At 38.0% G+C, this 20,149-nt stretch overlaps 1 protein-coding gene and 1 long non-coding RNA gene across 4 annotated transcripts in view; one reads left to right on the top strand and one right to left on the bottom strand.

Moving 5' to 3' along the window:
* The window catches only part of NUBPL (NUBP iron-sulfur cluster assembly factor, mitochondrial), a 294,693-nt gene that overhangs the window by 36,396 nt on the left and 238,148 nt on the right, over nt 1-20,149 (top strand). The window contains exons 1-3 of one of the 3 annotated variants that reach the window (XM_060004719.2): nt 17,250-17,380; nt 17,954-18,101; nt 18,393-18,449. In XM_060004719.2, the coding sequence (XP_059860702.1) occupies nt 17,273-17,380; nt 17,954-18,101; nt 18,393-18,449 (313 nt within the window). In that variant the 5' untranslated portion in view covers nt 17,250-17,272. Of the gene's footprint in view, nt 1-17,249; nt 17,381-17,953; nt 18,102-18,392; nt 18,450-20,149 lie in introns of those variants that run through there. The other 2 variants (XM_060004721.2, XM_060004720.2) reach the window with 2 other exon arrangements.
* LOC132420365 (uncharacterized) lies at nt 9,866-17,236 on the bottom strand. Its single transcript, XR_009518361.2, has 4 exons — nt 17,110-17,236; nt 13,366-13,490; nt 11,656-11,871; nt 9,866-10,129 (listed from the first exon to the last, which is right to left on the bottom strand). It is a non-coding gene; the product is annotated as an uncharacterized lncRNA (long non-coding RNA).

Raw genomic sequence — 20,149 nt, 5'->3', positions numbered from 1 at the left:
TGTCAGGAGATATAAAGATGTCTTTTTATTTTTGCCAAAGGTCCTAGAAAGTTGATTGGAAGCTTTATGTATGTGAGTGGACTACTTTGTAGGGTGGTTAGGTAGCAAGTAAGCTCTTTTTTTTTTTTTTTTGAAACTCCAAAAGAGCAGCATCTGTAGATATTTTCTTTTAGGATTTTAACTCTCCAAAAAATAATCCTCAAAGAGGTATACGGATACCTGCAAGCATTCTAGAAGCAGGAATAGTGATGGTAAAAGTGATTATGGGTCCCACAGTTAGACTTTTGCTTAATCCTTCTCAGTGATGTTCTGGCAAATAATAGCAACTAGCTCTCTGAAAGAAGAAAAAGCCCTGATTTGTAACAACCCAACATCTGTGGTATAAATATTCCTACCATGTCCAATTTCAGGCTATTAACATGATGTCACTGAATGCAGAGTTGGGAAGACATGCACAGTAGTTCATCATTATATAGTATTTCTGTCATGCAGATACAATAGATATAAATAATCTCAAGAGTATAAATAGTAAAATGTAGGGAAAATAATTAGGAAGTTAGAGCCTTTGAGTATATATTATGTCTATTTTTGATACAATTTATTTAGTTGTAAGCTTATATAATTTAATTTTTTTTCATAGCTGTGTTTAACAATTGGCTTACAAAATTCCTGAAAATTTAGCAGTTCCTATGAGCTAGTACAAATTAACTCTTGTACAAATTAACTCTGGAGCATTGCTGCTGTTTCCAGCCCCAGTCCATCACCCTTCACTGTGTCTGGTCTTTCTGACTCTGGAGTCTATTGTTGATTTTCTTCTGACAAAATAGTCCTGGTATTCTGTAAGGGGGTGGTGGAGGATAAAGAGTGATGGCCTAAGCGAGTAAACCTAGGGATCTTCAGCTTGTTGTGCAGACTTTCAACAAATTCCTATATTTTCATTTTCATACCTAACTCTTGCTTTCCATGGGAACTGATGCCACAAAGTCTTAAGCTCTCTTTGGCACTGCCAGTACAATAAGCTTCTCTTTAGGCACTTAACAGCAGTGCCTCTGCCCTCCTGGGTCCATTGCTTCTGTTCCATCTGCTTTCTGTCTTCCAAGACTTTGACCTCACTTGTTGGTTATTATCTTCTCTCCCATTTTCTTTGTTCTTGTGGGTTTATAAATTTTATATTTCCTTTTACCATTAGTGAGAGCAAATAAATGTGTTCAGCTACATATGCTTAACTGGAAAGATAGCTGAATAAGTACTGCATTTAAAAATTGTTGAACTGACTTAAGATTCCTGGATGCTTGTAGTAGCAACTAAACTCTGTCAGTTAACAGCAACTTATCACTAACCACTGATTTATTTAGTATAGTATTGTGTTCTAGGCCCTTAGATATCCATTTTAATTTTTCCTCCACATGCTTTTTTTAAATGAAATTTTTATTTTAGAATAATTTTAGGTTTACAGAAAGTTGTGAAGATTGTACAGAATGTTTTCACATACCCCACATTCACTTTTCCTTATTATAAATATCTTACCTTAATGTGTTACACTGGTCACAATTAATGAACCAATATTGATACATCATTATTAATTAACGTCCATACTTTATTCAGGTCTCTTAAGTATTTTACCTACTGTCCTTTTTCTGTTCCAGGATCCTATCTAGGCTACTACATTAAATTTAATCATCATGTCTCCTTAGGGTCCTCTTGGCTGTGACAGTTTCTCACACTTTCCTTGCTTTTGATGACCTTGACAATTTTGAGGAGTGCTGATTAGGTATTTTATAGAATGTCCCTCAACTGGGATTTCTCTGTTTTGCTCATGATTAGACTGGGGTTGTGGGTTTTGGGGAGGAAGACCACAGAGATACAATGCCATTTTCATCGCATCATATCAAGGGTACTGCAATATTGCAACATAATTCTGATGCCAACCACCTGGAGTTAGCACAGACTCCAGATTAAGGGCACAGTCAACAAGACTGTCCATGCTTCAGATGCCAGTTTGGGGTTTCCCTGCCCACCTGCACTTCTGATCAAACGGCTACAAATTCAGGTGTTCCCACAAACCCCTGAATTAGCAGTTTTGCTAATTCACTTAAACAACTCACATAACTCAGGAAAGAGGTATGTTTATGATTACAGCTTTATTATAAAGGATACAAATCAGAACTAGCCAAGTGAAGAGAAACATAGGGAGCAGTTTGGGAGGATCTCCAACACAGAGTTTCCATGCTCTCTCCCCATGGAATCAGGGTGCATCACCCACCTGGCACATCAATGTGCTCACCAACCAGGAAGCTCTTCTGAGCTTTGGTGTCCTGCATTTATATTGAGATTTCATTACATAGGCATGAGTGACTGAATCATTGACCATGTGATTGAACTCAGTCTCCAGTATACCTCCCCTCCATGGATGGGGTCAGGCTGGGCTGATATCACCTGGCTCAAAGACCCAACCCTCTAATCACATAGTTGGTCTCTCTGGCCTGACCAGCTTCCATCCTAAGTTATTAGCATAAACTCAGATATGGTCCAAGGGACTCATGAATAACAAAGATACCCCTATCACATGGGAAATTCCAAGGATTTAGAGTCTCCTTCCCAGGAACTAGGGATAAAGGGCCGTCAAGTTCTTTATTATATAACAGGTACATACGATCAACATGACCTTTCTCTGTTGATGTTGACTTGATCACCTGGCTGAGGTAGTGTTCGTCAGGTTTCGTTACTGTAAATTTTCTCTCCCTCCACCTTTTTTATACTGTACTCTTTTACTGGAGAATAGCATTATTTACATTCTTTTTAAATCATTTTCTTTTATTCCTGACTCCTTGTTTGTACTTTATTTTTGGAAATAATATTACTAGTCAGTGCTCATCCCCATTTTGATTTGATTTTTTTTTTTTTGGCCGCACTGTGGGGTCTTAGTTCCCTGACCAGGGATGGAACTCCTGTCCCCTGAAATGGAAGCATGGAGTCTTAACCACTGGACCGCCAGGGAAGTCCCCCCATTTTGAGTTGGGTGGGATTACCAAAATCTAGAAACTCTAAATCAGAACATGCACAGAAGATAAAAGCACAGAAGATAAAAACAGAGCTTTAAGTAAAAATTGCAGTTGCAAAGATCCTGAGTGTTTCTTTTTTGATAACACTCAGAATCCTTGAAGGGATGGAATTATCTCATATGAGATAGAGAAGTGCAGCTCAGAGACCTGTACGATGAAGCTGTGGAAAAGAGCAAGAGAAAATATGATTTTGACATTATATTTTTGTCTTAATTTTTATTTTGGAGATTTAATACTGGAATTCTGTCTTTGGAAGGCATGGGGTAGCTTTTTTTTCTCACCAACATTTTATTATAAAAATTTCAAACATATAGCAAAGTTGAAAGAATTTTAGAGTGAAATAATTCTACAGTGAAACCTATTCATACCACCTAGGTTTACTATTAACTTTTTATTCTACTTGTTCTGTCACATAGCCATCTGTTCATCTGTCTATCCATCTATTAACCCATCTAATTTTTTTGATGCATTTTAAAGTTAATAGCAGGTAACAGTATTCTTCTCCCTAAATACTTCATTCAGTATGTGAACCAATAACTAGAGTTCAGTACAGTTTTTAAAATGTGAAATTTACATGTAATGAAATGTGCAAATCTTAAGTGTATATTCACTGACTTTTACACATAGGTATGGGTAGTCCAAAGCACTATGACATATGGGACATTACCATCCCTCCAGAAAATTTCCCTCATGCCCCTTTCCAAATAATCTCTGCCCTCACCTCCTCTGAAATCACTGGTCTAATTTTTTCTCCACCATGGATTATTTTTGCCTCTTCTAGAATTTGATATAAATGGAATCATACAGTATGTGCTCTCATGTGTAAGATTTCTTTCATTAGCATAATGTTTTTTAGATTTATTTATGTTGTTTCATGTCTGTTCCTTTTCATTGCTTGTTATTTATAAATATACAATTTAAAAATCCATTCTTCTATTTATGTACATCTGGGCTATTTTCAATTTGGAGCTATTATGAATAAAGCTGTTATGAACACTTGCATTCAAGTCTTTGAGGGAAATATGTTTTCATTTTATGTCTAGGAGTGGAACTGCTGGGTCATAGGATAGTTGTATAATTAGGTCTTCTAATGCCAGACTATTTTCCAAAGTGGTTATGCCATTTTAAATTCCCACCAATAACATAAGAAAGTTTCAGTTACCCCACAACCTTGTCAATATTTGGTTTTGTCATTCCTTTAAATTTTAACCATTCTAGTGGTGTGTTGTAACTGATATACCATTGTAATTTTAATTTCCCTGTTGACTAATAATGTTGAGTACTTTTTTCACGTACTTGCTGGCTATTAATGTATCTTCACATTTTTTTTTTTAATTTAAAAATTTTTTTATTTTTTGGCTGCGTTGGGTCTTTGTTGCTGCGCACAAGCTTTCTCTAGTTGCAGCAAGCAGGGGCTACTTTTCGTTGCAGTGCATGGGCTTCCCATTGTGGTGGCTTCTCTTGTCGCGGAGCATAGGCTCTAGGCACGCAAGCTTCAGTAGTTGTGGCACACGGGCTTAGTTGCTCCGTGGCATGTGGGATCTTCCTGGAGCAGGGATCGAACCTGTGTCCCCTGCATTGGTAGGCAGATTCCTAACCACTGCGCCACCAGGGAAGTCCCTATCTTCAGTTTTATGAAACATATTTTCAAACATTTTATCTATTTTTCAGTTGAGTTGTCTTTTTATTGTGAATCGTGGGTATTTTTTTTTTTTTTACATTATAGATCAGTTCTGTCGCATAGAATTTTCTGCATAGTCCAATATATTTATTGTGAAATGTGGCTACTGCAAATGAGGAAGTGTATTTTTTTTTTTTTGCAGTATGCGGGCCTCTCACTGTTTTGGCCTCTCCCGTTGCTGAGCACAGGCTCCGGAGGCGCAGGCCCAGCGGCCATGGCTCACGGGCCCAGCCGCTCCGCGGCATGTGGGATCCTCCCGGACCGGGGCACAAACCCGTGTCCCTTGCATCGGCAGGTTGACTCTCAACCACTGCGCCACCAGGGAAGCCCGAGGAAGTGTATTTTTAATTGTATTTAATTTTAATTAGTTTAGATTGAAATAGTTACATTGGCTAATGACTAGCATATTGGACAGTGCTGTTCTAAAAACTAGTCCTTATCAGATACATGTTTTGTGATTATCTTCTCCCAATCTGTGGCTTGCCTATTCATTTTCTTTTCTTTTTTTTTTTTTTTTTGTCTGCATTGGGTCTCTGTTGCTGCGCGCGGGCTTTCTCTAGTTGTGGCGAGCGGGGGCCACTCTTCGTTGCGGTGTGCAGGCCTCTCACCACGGTGGCTTCTCCCGCTGCAGAGCACGGGCCCTAGGCGCGTGGGCTCAGTAGTTGTGGCTCACGGGCTCCAGAGCACAGGCTCAGTAGTTGTGGTGCACAGGCTTAGTTGCTCTGCGGCATGTGGGATCTTCCCGGACCAGGGCTCGAACCCGTGTCCCCTGTGTTGGCAGGCGGATTCTTAACCATTGCACCACCAGGGAAGTCCCTATTCATTTTCTTAATGGTATCTTTTGATGAGGAGAAGTTTTAAATTTTGATCAAGCTTAATTTTTCAATTTTTTCTTTAATGGTTATTGTGGTCTATGACCCATCTAAGAAACTGTTGACTACTCCTAAGACACGACTTTTATGTTTGGGTTTATGATCCACCTTGATGGTGTTTGGTGGGAGTCAGGGTTGTTTGAATACCATTGTTAAAAAGACTTTCCTGATTGGATGCTTTGGCACCTTTCTGAAAAACAGAAAACGATAAGTGTGGATCTATTTCTGTTCTCTCTTTCATTGATTTATTTACTGAGCGTCATGCCCTTACTACACTGTTTCGATTACTATAGTTTTAAGTCTTAAAGTCAGACGTCCTTCAATTTTGTTCTTTTTCAAGATTGTCTTGAGTATTTTAGGTCCTTTGAATTTCCATATAAATTTTAGAGTCAGCTTGGTAATTGTTGGGATTATGACTGGGATTTTTGTTAAATCTATAGATCTTAGATATGATGAAAGAAATGTTTTATATTTTTAATCTTGAGATTTTTAGGAATGGATGTCTCTATAGGTTGATGTATTTTAATACTTTGTCAAGAAGGAAAACAGGATCTTCTATGATCCAGGCCAGAAGAGATCCTATAATAGTCTTTGTTTCTTCCATTTTGTATTGTTTATTCAGAGGGACTTTGAACAATAATTTCCTAGGCAGTACCTGGGGATAGAGTTGCAGACTCTATGGACCATGAAAAGTCAAGAATCTAGATTCCAAAAGACAGAACAGAAACCATTTCCAAGGTGAACTACTGATGCTAAATGTGAAAAATCCATGTATTATTCTGTGACTTATGTCCTATTTAAGGAAGGCAATAAACTGTGTGATTTTTTCTTCTCTGTAGCATCTCTAAACTATTTTTTTCTTTCTTTTTTTTTTTTTTTTTTGCGGTACGTGAGCCTCTCACTGTTGTGGCTCTCCCGTTGCGGAGCACAGGCTCCGGATGCACAGGCTCCGCGGCATGTGGGATCTTCCTGGACTGGGGCACGAACCCGTGTCCCTTGCATCGGCAGGTGGACTCTCAACCAGTGCGCCACCAGGGAAGCCCCATCTCTAAACGATTTTGCCTTGGTTTTTCTCAACATTATTTTAGGAAAAGTGAAGCTTCACAACTTTGTTCTCTTCAATTCTTATTTTAATTCAATATGAGCTTGGAAGATAAATCTACAGATTATTTAGTTAAATCTCTTCATGTTGTATACGAAGTAATAGTTAAATGATTTGTTTAAGATCACTGAGCTAGTTAGTAGCAGAGTTCTGACAATATTCCAGGCTTTCCAACCTCTCTACTCCACTGATATTTCCACTATGCTTTGCTGTCATAATAGCTAACCAGTGAGTAATTCCTGAGCCCCTATAATGTGCCTAGCATTGGACTATTTATAGATGATATAAATTATCATTATGATATAGCTCTGATCCTCAAATACCATAGAGTCCTGTGTAAGACAAGAAACAATTAGAAAACAGTAAAAGGCAATGTATAATAATGTTCCAAGTTGGATCAAATTTTGGATAAAATGCTATAAATGCATATAGAAGTAATACTGTGACTCATTTTAAATAAATCTGGCTGTGTTAGAGCAATATAGAACTGTAATTGAAAGCAGGTTGTACAAGAGAGATCTGAAACAGGCTAGCTGTATAAAATGAATGAAGTCAAATTGCACCTTAAATTCATGCTCTGTTAAATAAAATGTTAACAGTTGTTAAGAAGGTGAAGATTAATGCTTGATGAAATTATTAGAGAAGGATTTATGGAAGAAGTAGGGTTTGAGACATAATTTCAAGGATTGATGGAATTATAAAGGGCGAAGGGGATTATAAACTATTATATTTGGGATACAAACACTATTTTAATGAAAATTTGAATACATTATAAATTAAAATGTAATTTTAATGCAGTTCAAGAGAAGGCCATTAAATATCTTTATGGGTTTCTGAAATAAGTTACTTTTTTTTTTTTTTTTTTTTTTGCGGTACGCGGGCCTCTCACTGTTGCGGCCTCTCCCGCTGCGGAGCACAGCCTCCAGACACGCAGGCTCAGTGGCCATGGCTCATGGGCCCAGCCACTCTGTGGCATGTGGGATCTTCCCGGACCGGAGCACGAACCCATGTACCCTGCATTGGCAGGTGGACTCTCAACCACTGAGCCACCAGGGAAGCCCGTTACTTTTAACTAAAGCTAATGAAGCCTAAATTTATATGAGAAGGTTAAAGGTGGAAAATGCCTACTGAATTAAGCAGTTGAGTAGAAATTTAGGTTTTTTCCTGCAGAGGTGGTGCTATTTTGCCTAGGTGCTTCTTCTATGACAGCTGGTCCAAATGGAATATTGTTTTTTCAACAATATTCCTTAAAGGTAATGAGAGACCTGTATTTCCATCTTGCTTTCAACAATTTGCCCTAAAAAAAAATAAACTAACATCTCTGACTCCATATTTCCTTATCTAGAAATGGGATTAATAATAACTTCACTGCCAACCTCATGGCAGTTGTGAAACCTGAGCAAGATAATGTGTGTAAAAATGCTTTGGAATCTTTCAATATAAGATTCAGTAAGTCGTAAGGATTTTACGGATTATGGTCCAATGGAGATTCTATGAAGATATTTTTAGAGATAAATACTGCAGAATTCTCTGCAGCATTGACTTGGATTGTTTTCAAAGATTCTAATAAGCACTATGTATTATATTTTTCCTGGGGTGTAGATAACTATATATGTGTGCAGTATGATTAATTGAATGCTTCATATGTACTGAATCATCTTTCATAAACTGGGCTGATTTACAACTATGCAGTTAGGTGTTATTTAGAGTGTCATTGGAAAATTGTTTGTGTTACTTTTTATTTATACATTATATACAAAAAATTGCTTTCTTCATATCTGTATCCACTCTGTAATTGACCTATATAAGAAAATAATCTGAAAAAGAGTGGATATATGTATATGTATAACTGATTCACTTTGCTAAACAGCAGACACTAACACAACATTATAAATGAACTATACTCCAATAGAAATTAATTAAAAAAAATAAAAAATCCACACACATACAAAAAGAAGTAAGTTCAGCTGTTACTAACAAAAACAGATCTTGGTTTGTGATGTAAAGAGTCTTCAGTTCACTGCCTCCATGTCCCTATTCTCTAGCATCTGATACTATAATCTTATTTTATGGGGTTTGATAATTAATATTATAAAAATTAATAAATTATCAGTGATCAAATAACATTTAACTCTTGACAAATGTTCAAAATACACAAAGGACTTGATTTCTTAACAAAATATGCATATTTTTTCATATGGCAAAAAAGAATTGCCCTTTTATGTCAATTATATTTCAATTAAAAAAAAAAGAGAGAGGGACTTCCCTGGTGGCACAGTGGTTAAGAATCTGCCTGCCAATGCAGGGGACACGGGTTTGAGCCCTGGTCTGGGAAGATCCCACATGCCACGGAGCAACTAAGCCCCTGCGCCACAAGTACTGAGCCTGCGTTCTAGAGCCCGCAAGCCACAACTACTAAAGCCTGCACACCTAAAGCCCGAGCTCTGCAACAAGAGAAGCCACTGCAATGAGAAGCCCGTGCACCACAACGAAGAGTGCCCCCCACCTTGATGCAACTATAGAAAGCCCGCATGCAGCAACGAAGGCCCAACGCACACAAAAAAATAAATAAAAAGAGAATCACCTATAAGAAATCATATATTGACTATATTCTTATTTTTTAAAAAAATATTTCAATCTTTTCTTTGTGGATTACGCATTTTTAAAAAATTTATTTTGCTTATTTATTTGGCTGTGTCGGGTCTTTAGTTGCAGCATGAGGGGTCTTTGTTGAGGTGTCCGGGATCTTTCGTTGATGCACAGGCTTCTCTCTAGTTGTGGTATGCGTGTTTTTCCTCTCTCTAGTTGTGGCGTGCAGGCTCCCGAGTGCATGGACTCTGTAGTTTGCGGCATGTGGGCTCTCTCATTGAGGCGTGTGAGCTCAGTAGTTGTGGCGAGTGGGCTTAGCTGCCTCAAGGCATGTGGGATCTTAGTTCCCCAACCAGGGATCAAACCTGCGTCCCCTGCACTGGGAGGCGGATTCTTTACCACTGGACTACCAGGGAAGACCCCTTGACTATATTCTTATTGAAGTCTGGGTTACTGAGTAGTGTTAGTTATCTATTGCTGTGTAACCAATTACCATGAACTTGATGCCTTAAAACAACACATTTATTATCTCACAGTTTCTGTGGGTCAGAATGTAACAGAATCCATTGCTTCGTGATCTCTCACAAGACTGCAATCAAGGGGTCAGCCAGGGCTTGAGTCTCATTTGAAAGCTCAACTGGTAAGGATCAATTTCCAGTCTCACGTGATTGCTGGCAGAATTCAGGTCCTTGCAGGCTGTTTTCCTGAGAACCTCAGTTCTTTGCTGGCTGTTAGCTGTTCCTTTCCACGTGGCCTTCTCCATAGGCAGTTTACAACATGGCACCTTGCTTTGTCAGAGCCAGCCAGGAGGTCTCCTAAAAAACTAGAAGTTACAGTCTTATGTAATGTAATCACAGAAGTGACATCCTATCACCTTTGTTGTATTCTATTGGTTAGAACAAGTTACGTGTCCTGCTCACACTCAAGGGGAGGGGATTACACAAGGGTGTGAATGCCAAGAGACAAGGATCATTTTGGCTATCTTAGAGTCTGTTGGAAAAGAACTGATTAATTTGACATATGCCATAAGCAACAAAGAGAGACGTCCACTAAGAAATTGTACTCAATTAATTCTATAATCCAGAAGGAATTGGTGGGAATGGCTTAATAGAATTTTCCAGTTAGCAATACAGCATCACAAACAAATAAAGGTAAACTACTAAGCACATTACTTTTTCTTTACTATTCTGCTCTTTCTCCAGTGCTGTCAGCTGTGAAATGAGATAGCCTACATCAGACCCTGGAAAAGTGCTAAAGAGTTGTACTTCAGAAAAATGTTAGAGGAAAATACAATCATATATATATGTACATATATATATATATATATACACACACACATATATATATATGTTTTAGCAGTAAATGGTATATTTCAGCAGCAAATGGTGTTGATTTTGTTATATTGATAAATGATATCTATTAAAAATGTCATTTTCAACAGCACATGCCAGCACGTTGCCTCACAAAAATAGCTCGAGTTAAATAAAATAGTAATTCTTGGATATGATTAGAAATTCACAAAAGAGATTCAGTGTGGCATTAATGTGATAAGATTGTTGACTTTGAGTACTTGACAAAACTTCACCAGGTAATTAAAAGAGCTCTTTGTATTCTTAACAAGTCAAAACAGCAGCTATTACACAATTTAGAACAATTATGCACAAAATGAACATTTTCTGTGTAAAAACATTTTTATCTGTTTTGAAGACTAGCAAAGACTGGAAAGCCTAAGATGGGAGAGATTAGTAATTATCACTTCAGTGTTTGGATTGTTGAGTTATAGTTAGTGGATGGCCTCTATGACTGAGAATAAGTTCCTTAGCCTGAATGGGTGGTCAGGAAAATCCTATTTTGTTTTTATTTTTAAGCTGCAGAAGAAGATGCCATGGAAAATGGACCCAAATACTGCCCGTAAGGTTGGTTGGTATGAACTGGAGCATTTCCAACAGCTTAAGAGTTGTGTGGAAGGCTTTGGAAGACAAAGATACACTTCATAGTTTTAAGTTTGCCAGTCTGTCTTAGAGCACATTGATATTGTAACCCTTAATGTCGGTATTTCTGCTCTATTGCTCTAAATCAGACTATATTTTGAGACATTAGAGTGATTTGGTAGGAGTTCTTCACTTACATAAAAGGATTGAATAAATTTTGTGCCTGCAAAAATTTATTATGACATATCATGTATAATATCTATGGTTAATAAATCCTAAATAGAAAAGGTCAATAAATGAATTGACGAGATTTGGTACTACAATGCCAAGTAGACTAAGATATTATGTAAGCCACATGATTATAGAGGACATTCTCACATTGTGGTCGCAGCTTAAAACAGACAAAAATCTACATTACCTCCTTTTTCCTGAGGAAAATAGAACTTCACATTAGCTGAAGTGTAGGTTTGGTATCTTGATGGGGCTCTGCTTTGTCATTGTCCTTGGAATGTTCTCTAAAGTACACAGGAAAATTCTCTTCTGAGTACAGAATGAAGTAATGTTTTAGCAAAGTCTTGTAGAAACTTATGTCTTCTCATCTCTAGTATGCAATTGAAGGGTAGCAAGGACACGGCTGAAAAAATATAGGTTTGGTACTTGGAGAAAATGAAATAAAAAAGCAAAAGCCTGGGAATACTAAGGCCCTGGGTATAACACGTATTTGCCTGAGGTGACAAATACGTTTCCTAAATTCTGATAGTGTGGCTTCCATTTCAGGATAGGATCTTCTTTGAAGCTTTAAGCATTAAAAAGAGACTATATTCAGTTATAACATGAGTCCTTGACCTTTGTCCAAGGATTCAGTTCAATCTTATAAATCAGAAATTCAAATGTCAAATCACCCATGATTTATCCTGCTTTGGATACTGGCATTTAGAAACCCATCCTGTCTCATTCTAGAAGTGGATTTTTAGTCATTTGGAGGCGTATTCCCAGATGCTCATTCAGTATAAGAACATACAGATATCTCCCCCTCTTTTACAAAGTTCACTTTATGCCACTTTGGTTTTATGAAGGACCTATGTAAGTACCTATTTTCACTAAATGAAAGAAATCTGAAGAGGATTTTTGCTTTTATGAAAAAAGGTGAAAAGTGAAAATAGCATTCAGCATTTATTTTACAGTGAGTGGATATGGAGGCAGTGCCTCCCTGAGCAGCGAGAGTGGCATCCCAAGCTCCTTCTCCGGGAACTACACTCAGCATCTCAGCATCAGGCTACCATAGCTTTGAACTGTGTCTGTGAACATCTGTGCTTTATCTTGATTTATTTTGTGCATCTGTTAGTAAGATGTGTCCTAAGATGATTGCTTCTTTGCCTTACACCATTTCAGCTTACAAAAGGTTTCATAGGAACTCTCTGTACATACATTTGCTTTGTGTAATTAAAAAAAATAAGAATGAGGAGCTTCTTTTTTTTTTTTTTTTTTTTTTTTTTTGCGGTACACGGGCCTCTCACTGTCGTGGCTTCTCCCGTTGCGGAGCACAGGCTCCGGACGCGCAGGCTCAGCGGCCATGGCTCACGGGCCCAGCCGCTCCGCGGCATGTGGGAACTTCCCGGACCGGGGCACGAACCTGTGTCCACTGTATCGGCAGGTGGTCCGTCAACCACTGCACCACCAGGGAAGCCCAAAGAGCTTCTTTGACGGGACTACTTTATGTGAGCTGAGGTACTGAAAGGCCAGCAAAGCCTTCAATATGGGAAAATCCACAAACTTTCTAGACCAGGTTTCCTACAGAGAGACTGGCTCATTGGAAAGCTATTCTCCTAAGCAGAATTACTCTATATTTTAATGTGAAATTTGTATTAGATGAAGATAAAGCCAGTTTCATGCTTAGTCATGAATAGAGAGATTTGGAAACAAATCACACCATGGGGCAAAGTAGGGTCAATGAATGGGGTTGTCATTTAGACAAGTCCATAGATGGGGTGGGGTTTTCTTTTCAGGGAGCCCTTTGAACAGGATGAGAGGTTCAGTTGGGGACAGTCACCTTAAACTGAAGGAACTAGCACTAGTTTTCGAGCTTTACTTAGAATATTCAACAGAGACTGGAAACTGTCCACAATACCTTATTCTTCCTTAGTGAGTTGAGCAAAGGAATGAAACACTGAGGCAGTCCTGAGGCTTATGGGCAGGGAATAAGGCAGGCTCCTCATTTGTGGGTATCTGAACTTTCAATGAGTCCTTGGTCACCTGAGAATATAAATATATACATACATATATGTATATATATATATGGATATATATGTATTTTAGGGAGAGTAATCTAGCAGATACAAATACTTCCTTTCTAGAAAACAGTATAAGATATTACCCCACACATAGGAGACATACAAAACAATCCTCTTTGTTTTGATCAGTATTTGTAAAATTCTCTCAGGGTGGTAGAAACTTAATCTTGATAAGTACAGATTCCACCATAGATACCAGGGTTGTGTCTATGTAGTGTCCAGATGTCCACATGGTGATGTGAATTTAATCCTCAAGGTCGTTATCTATCCACACCAGCATCCATTGTGATGCCACACGCTTAACCATGAAGACTGTTGCCAAGTCTTGACCATTTTCTTGACATTAAGCTCTCTTTAAGGATCAGCTTTCTCTCAGCCAGTCCTGTGGCTCTTTGTAGGGGGCAAACCCTATGAAGCTGCCTCAGGCTGTCTGCCTAAACACAACACTCAACCATTTTCATTCTGTGGTCCTGCCACTACACTGAGTTCTGTCTGGGAATGGGGGCATTGATTTTGTTGTTCTTACATCCTCCAAACTGATTTGGGGTTTTCTTGTTCCCCTTCCTCACTGGGGCTGAATCTTGGGGGAGAGGCAGTAAAAGTGTATGGGGTTCTTTCTTAGGAGCTGTAATAGGCACAGATTATTCTCACTTCAAATGAAAGAAATCCTAACCAACAATGGTTTAAACAATTAATTATCTCACACAACAAGAGGTCTGGAGACACAGGCCAGGACTGGCATAGCAGCTTCACTATATAACCAGGAATTCATCTTCCTGCCATACTTCCACTTTGTTACCCTCAGCTATTGGCTTTTGTCATTGTGTTTGTCACCACTGTGCTTGTCATGTCCGAATGGGGAAGGGCTATATGAGGTACAAGGAATTATAAGGGGAAAATCCTCTATAAATGTTACAAAATATATCTCACCATGGTTACAAGTACACAGAAACCCACCCAAATTAGGCCAAGGTAGAAAGAGAATTTGTTGGTTGGATGTAAGTATATCTCATGGACCTAAGGATAGGAAGTATAGCTGAACTTCACTGTGGACTAGAAGCAGGAACTGGAAAGCTGTTATGGATCAGTACAGCTGTTATCCCTTCCTTTTCTGGGCACATGATCTCTTATGGTCTGCTTTATTTTTCTTTCTTGGCATTGGCTTTTTCTACTTCTCTGTGTACAAAGTAGAAAATGGTCACTTTAGCCATATCAGTTCAAAGGCAAACTAAGATTGAGTAGCATCTCTTTTGCTTTAAATTCTCTGGGGAAAGAATATGATTGGTCCAATTTTGCTGGTATGTCAATCTTTAATCCAATCAGTGACCATGGGGATGGGGTCAAATGACTTAGCAGTTCTTAGGAACTAAGGGAGAATACTCTTGAGAAGGGACCATGTGTGTGTGTGTATGTGTGTGTGTGTGTGTGTGGCAGTGGTTGGTTGTTGGAGAAGAAACAATGGACAGCTCTACTACTCTCTTGATACCCTAATCTGCTGAAGGATAAATCAAATTAACCATTCATTCATTCTACAGACATTGGTTTCACTTGTTCTTCCCCTTATGCTCTCTCTCAGAGTGTCAGTACCGCTCATCTAGTTGCCTATATTATAAACTCTGTACAACCCAATAAGCAACACAACAGCTAATATTTATTGAGTATGTGTACTATGTGATAGGCATTCTATGTGCATTATTTTAAATTCAACCACATAACAACTCTACAAATAGGTATTATCTATTTTATAGATAAGCAAAGTGAAATTTAGAGATGTTGAGTCAAGCTTTCAACATCTCTTTTGGATTACTGCAGTAACCTCCTGTCTCCCTGCCTCTGATCTGACCCCTCCTATCCTTTTTCTGCTTGTCAATCATAGTGGTATTTCTAAAACACAAATCTGATCGTGCTGCTTTCCTGCTTAAAACCCTTCTATGGTTCCCTCAGGATAAAGTCCAACTCCTTTGCATGATGTATAAAGCCTTTCATGATCTGGGTAGCTATCACCCTACCAATCTCTATCCTCATTTCTTTCAGTCTTGCACCTCACAGTCTATCCTTAAGCCACACAGATTATTTGCAGTTCTTAACAATTCATTTCTTACTTCTGCACAACAACCCTGTAGCCATTCTCCCTGCTGACTCCTACACATTACCCACATGCAGGATTAAGCTTAGATGTTACCCTATTCAGAAGACTTCTCTGATTGAATTCAGTGCCCCTCCTTTATACTTTTGTATCACTCAGTGATTTTCTCCTATACTTATCACACCATACTGTAATTGTTTGTAAACTTATTCTGTCTCTTGCACTGGATTGTAAAGTCATTGAGTGGAAAGATTATGTCAGGTTTAGTATTGAAAACCCTAAGATTAGGGTAGTGCTTGGTGCATAATAGTTGCTCAATAAATATTTGTTAAATGAATGAATCTTTGGTAGAATTCTGGAAGAACTCGAAAAGCTACCTGGAGAGAAAGAGATATTCAATATTTCTTGTTTAGTAAATGGATTATTCTGACAGCTATTTCCCCTTAGCCCTTTTTTTTGGCTTATAATTTATAAAAATTGAGCAGATGCAAATTTAAAAATTGATAAAATTAACTGTGAAAACACATCACAAAGTAATAAAATAAGAAAGTGATATAAAACAATAAGTAATGGTGTTAAACCTAATGTAAGAAGAAGAATGCTGAATGCAGTGACAAAGTTGTGAGATTGGGGGAGAAAAAGGAACTGAAAATTCTTTTCACTGCTTACTAAATTGAATGTATATTGCTGGTAATATTTCATTTAATTCTTACAATAATTCTTTGAGGTTGATATGTTATGCCTGTATTAAAACTAAGGAAATTAAAGATTAGATTAGAGCAAAATAAACTGAATGATTACACAAGAAACTCTCTACAGATAAGCACATAAAAGAAATGAAAATCAACCTTAGAAAATATTGTGGAGAATATGCGAAGGTAAACCACTCTACACCCTAAATGATTCTTTTGCTGGGTCTGGGCTCCTGTATCAGCTTTCCAGCTTTCTCTCCTAAAGCGATTTCCTTCACTTTCACCTTCTTTGAATGTAGGGATATGTCCTTCCTTTTACCTGGATGAATTCCATCTCCTTCCTCAAGCTTTGTCTCACTTTAAGTTGCTTCTTGAGTGAAATTTGCTTCATTAGACCCGCTTTCTGATTTAATTAAACTTTTTCGACCCTAGCAAAGCACCCCGACTTCTCTCTCAGAGAATTATCAGCAACACAGCAGTAAATGTCAACACAAAGCCGACTATTACTGTAGATCACTCAGGGGGAAAAAAAAAAGATAAAATCCTTAACAGTGGCAGTGTTTAAGTGACTATATTCTGCGCTGTGAGAACGCCTGGAGTCATTTTTAACTTCCACCATTTCCTACTTCTCAGTTGGGTCAGTTTTCTAAACTTTCTAAGTCTCAGTTTTCTTACCTATGAAAAGAGGATCCTAGTAAAAGTCTCCTACCTACCTACTCCAGAACTCCTGTGAGGGCCAAATTAGAGGAGGTACGTGAAAATGCTTCCCAAACATTTGGTAAAACGCTGTAAAATGTTTGTACCTGGCTGCAGACGAGATCACGACAAGAAGTTGTATTCCTGTGTTGAAGAAACTCAAAGGAGGCTAGTCGTTAAGGAGAGGAAGCCGAGCGTTGCCATGTGACGTCATCACCCAGCGCTTGCCGCGACGGTTTCCGGGTTGGGCTGAAAGCAGCATTCTGCGTCATGGGGGCTTGGCGGCGTTTGCTGCTTTTTGGGGGGGCGTCGCTTCGGGGCTGCGGCGGGGTCTGTGTCCCGCTTTGGGGAGGCCGAGTGTTGGTTTTGGGGCGCCAGGTCCGTGGTGCTGCAGAGCAGGTGGAGGCGGGCGGGTCCGAGACGCTGGGGCGCCAGGGCTGCGGGTGCTCTGCAATTGCCTCTTGCCGAGGACTCACTTCACTGCCTCGTGGGCACCCGCCCACTTGGCGGCTCAGTGAGACCCCAGTTCTGGACGTCCTCACTTTCCAGGCGGGCCCCCAGTGGGACCAGGCGGAGGCTTAGAGGGGCGTAAAATAGATGGTTAGAACATGGATATGTGACTTGCACTTGTTTTCTTAGTGTTGGTTTATTTAGAAAATAGGTTAAAGAGAAGGAAAACACGTGGAGGATTTAACTCCGGAAAGAGGCAGCTTACTTTCCATTTTTAACGTCTGCGTATCCTGGCAAATAAATTTCAGTTTAAACAATGTGTCTGTGCAATTGTGATCAGTAGCAATAGGTAAATAACACTAAAGGCCTAAATAGTGGAGATGAGCAGAATTAGAGTAGAAAAGAAAGCCCTGTTAATTGCAAATACCGAATTGTTTTTGCTTTTACAGCGTGATAATGGAGATGGCTTGTTTTAAAACTGTTTTTTTTCTTCTTCTTAAGTTCTCTGGTGCTGAGAGTGAGACCCTAAAACAAAGAAGAACACAAATCATGTCTCGAGGACTTCCAAAGCAGAAACCAATAGACGGTGTTAAACAAGTTATAGTTGTGGCTTCTGGAAAGGGTGGAGTTGGAAAGTCTACTACAGCAGGTATTATAGGATATTAATTCTCATCTTGATTAGGACTTTATGCCAACTGGAAAGTGCACCATATTAAAATTATAGTTTTGTTCTTAAAAAAGTATTTGTGAAGTTCCTAACAGCTGCTTCCTTAGGATGAGGAGTTGGTAGTGATTGGGAGCTTAGATTTTTGGAGTTAGACAAAACTAGATATGTAGCCAGGTCTTTGACTCCTTAACTGAGGAAAAGGTGGTCAGGTTGCCCATTACATCTTCAGTTTACTTAACTGTAAAATGGCAATGATTATAATCTTTTTCATAGGATGGTTATGCAAATTAATTAAACAAGCTGACTACTTAGCCCACTGTCTCATACATAGTAAGTACTCTATATTTGGTTGCTGTTACTATTATTATTAAACATTTAGTAAGTTTAACACTAAATTTATTTCTGTTCTTTGACGTTATTTTCTAGTCTTTTTCAGTGTACACATAGCTAAGTAGTTGCAATGAGATTGTTTACATTACCGTGACTTGTTTTCATTTAACCATAATATAATTTTCAGCATTTATAAAGTCAACATAGATCTAATATTTGAAAATGTTTTAATTATTTAAAATATCTTTTAAGCTTTGTATCTTTTATATTAATATATTGGAGCAGAGAATTTGTTTTTTGGTGGCTTTTTAAAATTGATTATAGATTTCATTGTGACTGAAATGCTGCTTTCAGAACCCATAAAAGAAGTGCCCCCAGAAATAGAAGAGTTACCATCCAAGACTAATGACCAGGTATTCCCAGATGTCTTCAAAAGAAACTTTTTATTTCTAACAAAAATTTTCAGTGTAATAATGTAAAAAGGTAACTCCCCTCCTCCCAATTCAACTCAACAGAGGCAACTTGTATTATTAATTTGGAGTCATAAAGCTCTCAAGTCTTATTGTTGCCTCATTTAAAATTTTCAATCATTTTAATAGGAATGGCTTAATTCAGGTCTTATCCAACCTATCTTTTTTGCAGTTGATTTAAAAAAAGTAACCATCCTTATTTTATTTTGTTAATTTTGGCACAGTTCTACACTGTTACAGATCGTTTATGTATTTATGTATGTATTTTTTTTAGCTTTTGACTCAAATTTCTGCATTTTTTTAAATTGAAGTGTAGCTGATGTACAATATTATATGTTTCAGGTGTACAACATAGTGTACAATTTTTAAAGGTTATATCCCATTTATAGTTATTATAAAATATTGGATATATTCCCTGTGTTGTACAATATTTCCTTGTAGCTTACTTATTTTATACTTAGTAGTTTGGACCTCTTAATTACCTACTCCATCTTGCCCCGCCCCCCTAAGACCTCTAAATTTTTTTTTTTTTTTCTCAGATAGTAACCTAAAGTTGGGGCATATATGTACCTTAAAATTCCTTAGTTCCATTGAAACCAATGACATTTTCAAATAAAAAGGGCCAGGTACAGAGTTCTGTGACTTTCACTAGAGATCTTGTGTCTTAACTCAAAGCCATATTTGATAATTCCTAGATGCAGCAGTTTTATAGTTGTACAACCAGCTACAAATCCAACTGTATAGTGTTATTAGCTCAGTTTTTTCCCATTTTGACCTGAATGTAATTGTGGAAGAGTTTTTCAGATGTTTTGAAGAAATTAAGATTTACTAGGTATTGTAGTTATGATAGACCCCTGATATACTATTTGATAGATACTATATTATTATTAAAAATAGTTAGTGATTGTTCTTAATGAATTTATGCTATATCCTACACATTTTGGCTTTCTTTCTTAAGGATCTACAATCCACCTATTTGGTATTTTGTTTTTCAAATTTGGAAGCTCTTAGTTTTTGGTTCTAGAATCCACCTCTACTTGTGTTTTGAAAATTCAGAGTACATTTACCTGTATTCAGTGGTGTGACTCCTTTTGCAAGCTCTGTGTTTACTTGGACTGGTTAAAGATGGAAAGTGTTTTCGTGATAATAGCTATAAGTTCTTTGGGTTTTGTGCAATATAATTTGTTGGGTCTGTAGGCTAGCACTTGTGTAAAACAAATTGTTTATTGT

The sequence above is a fragment of the Delphinus delphis genome, chromosome 2 (assembly GCF_949987515.2).
Source record: "Delphinus delphis chromosome 2, mDelDel1.2, whole genome shotgun sequence".
Classification (NCBI taxonomy): domain Eukaryota; kingdom Metazoa; phylum Chordata; class Mammalia; order Artiodactyla; family Delphinidae; genus Delphinus; species Delphinus delphis.
The sequence above is the reverse complement of the archived record's forward strand: the minus strand, read 5'-3'. Positions and strand labels throughout refer to the sequence as shown.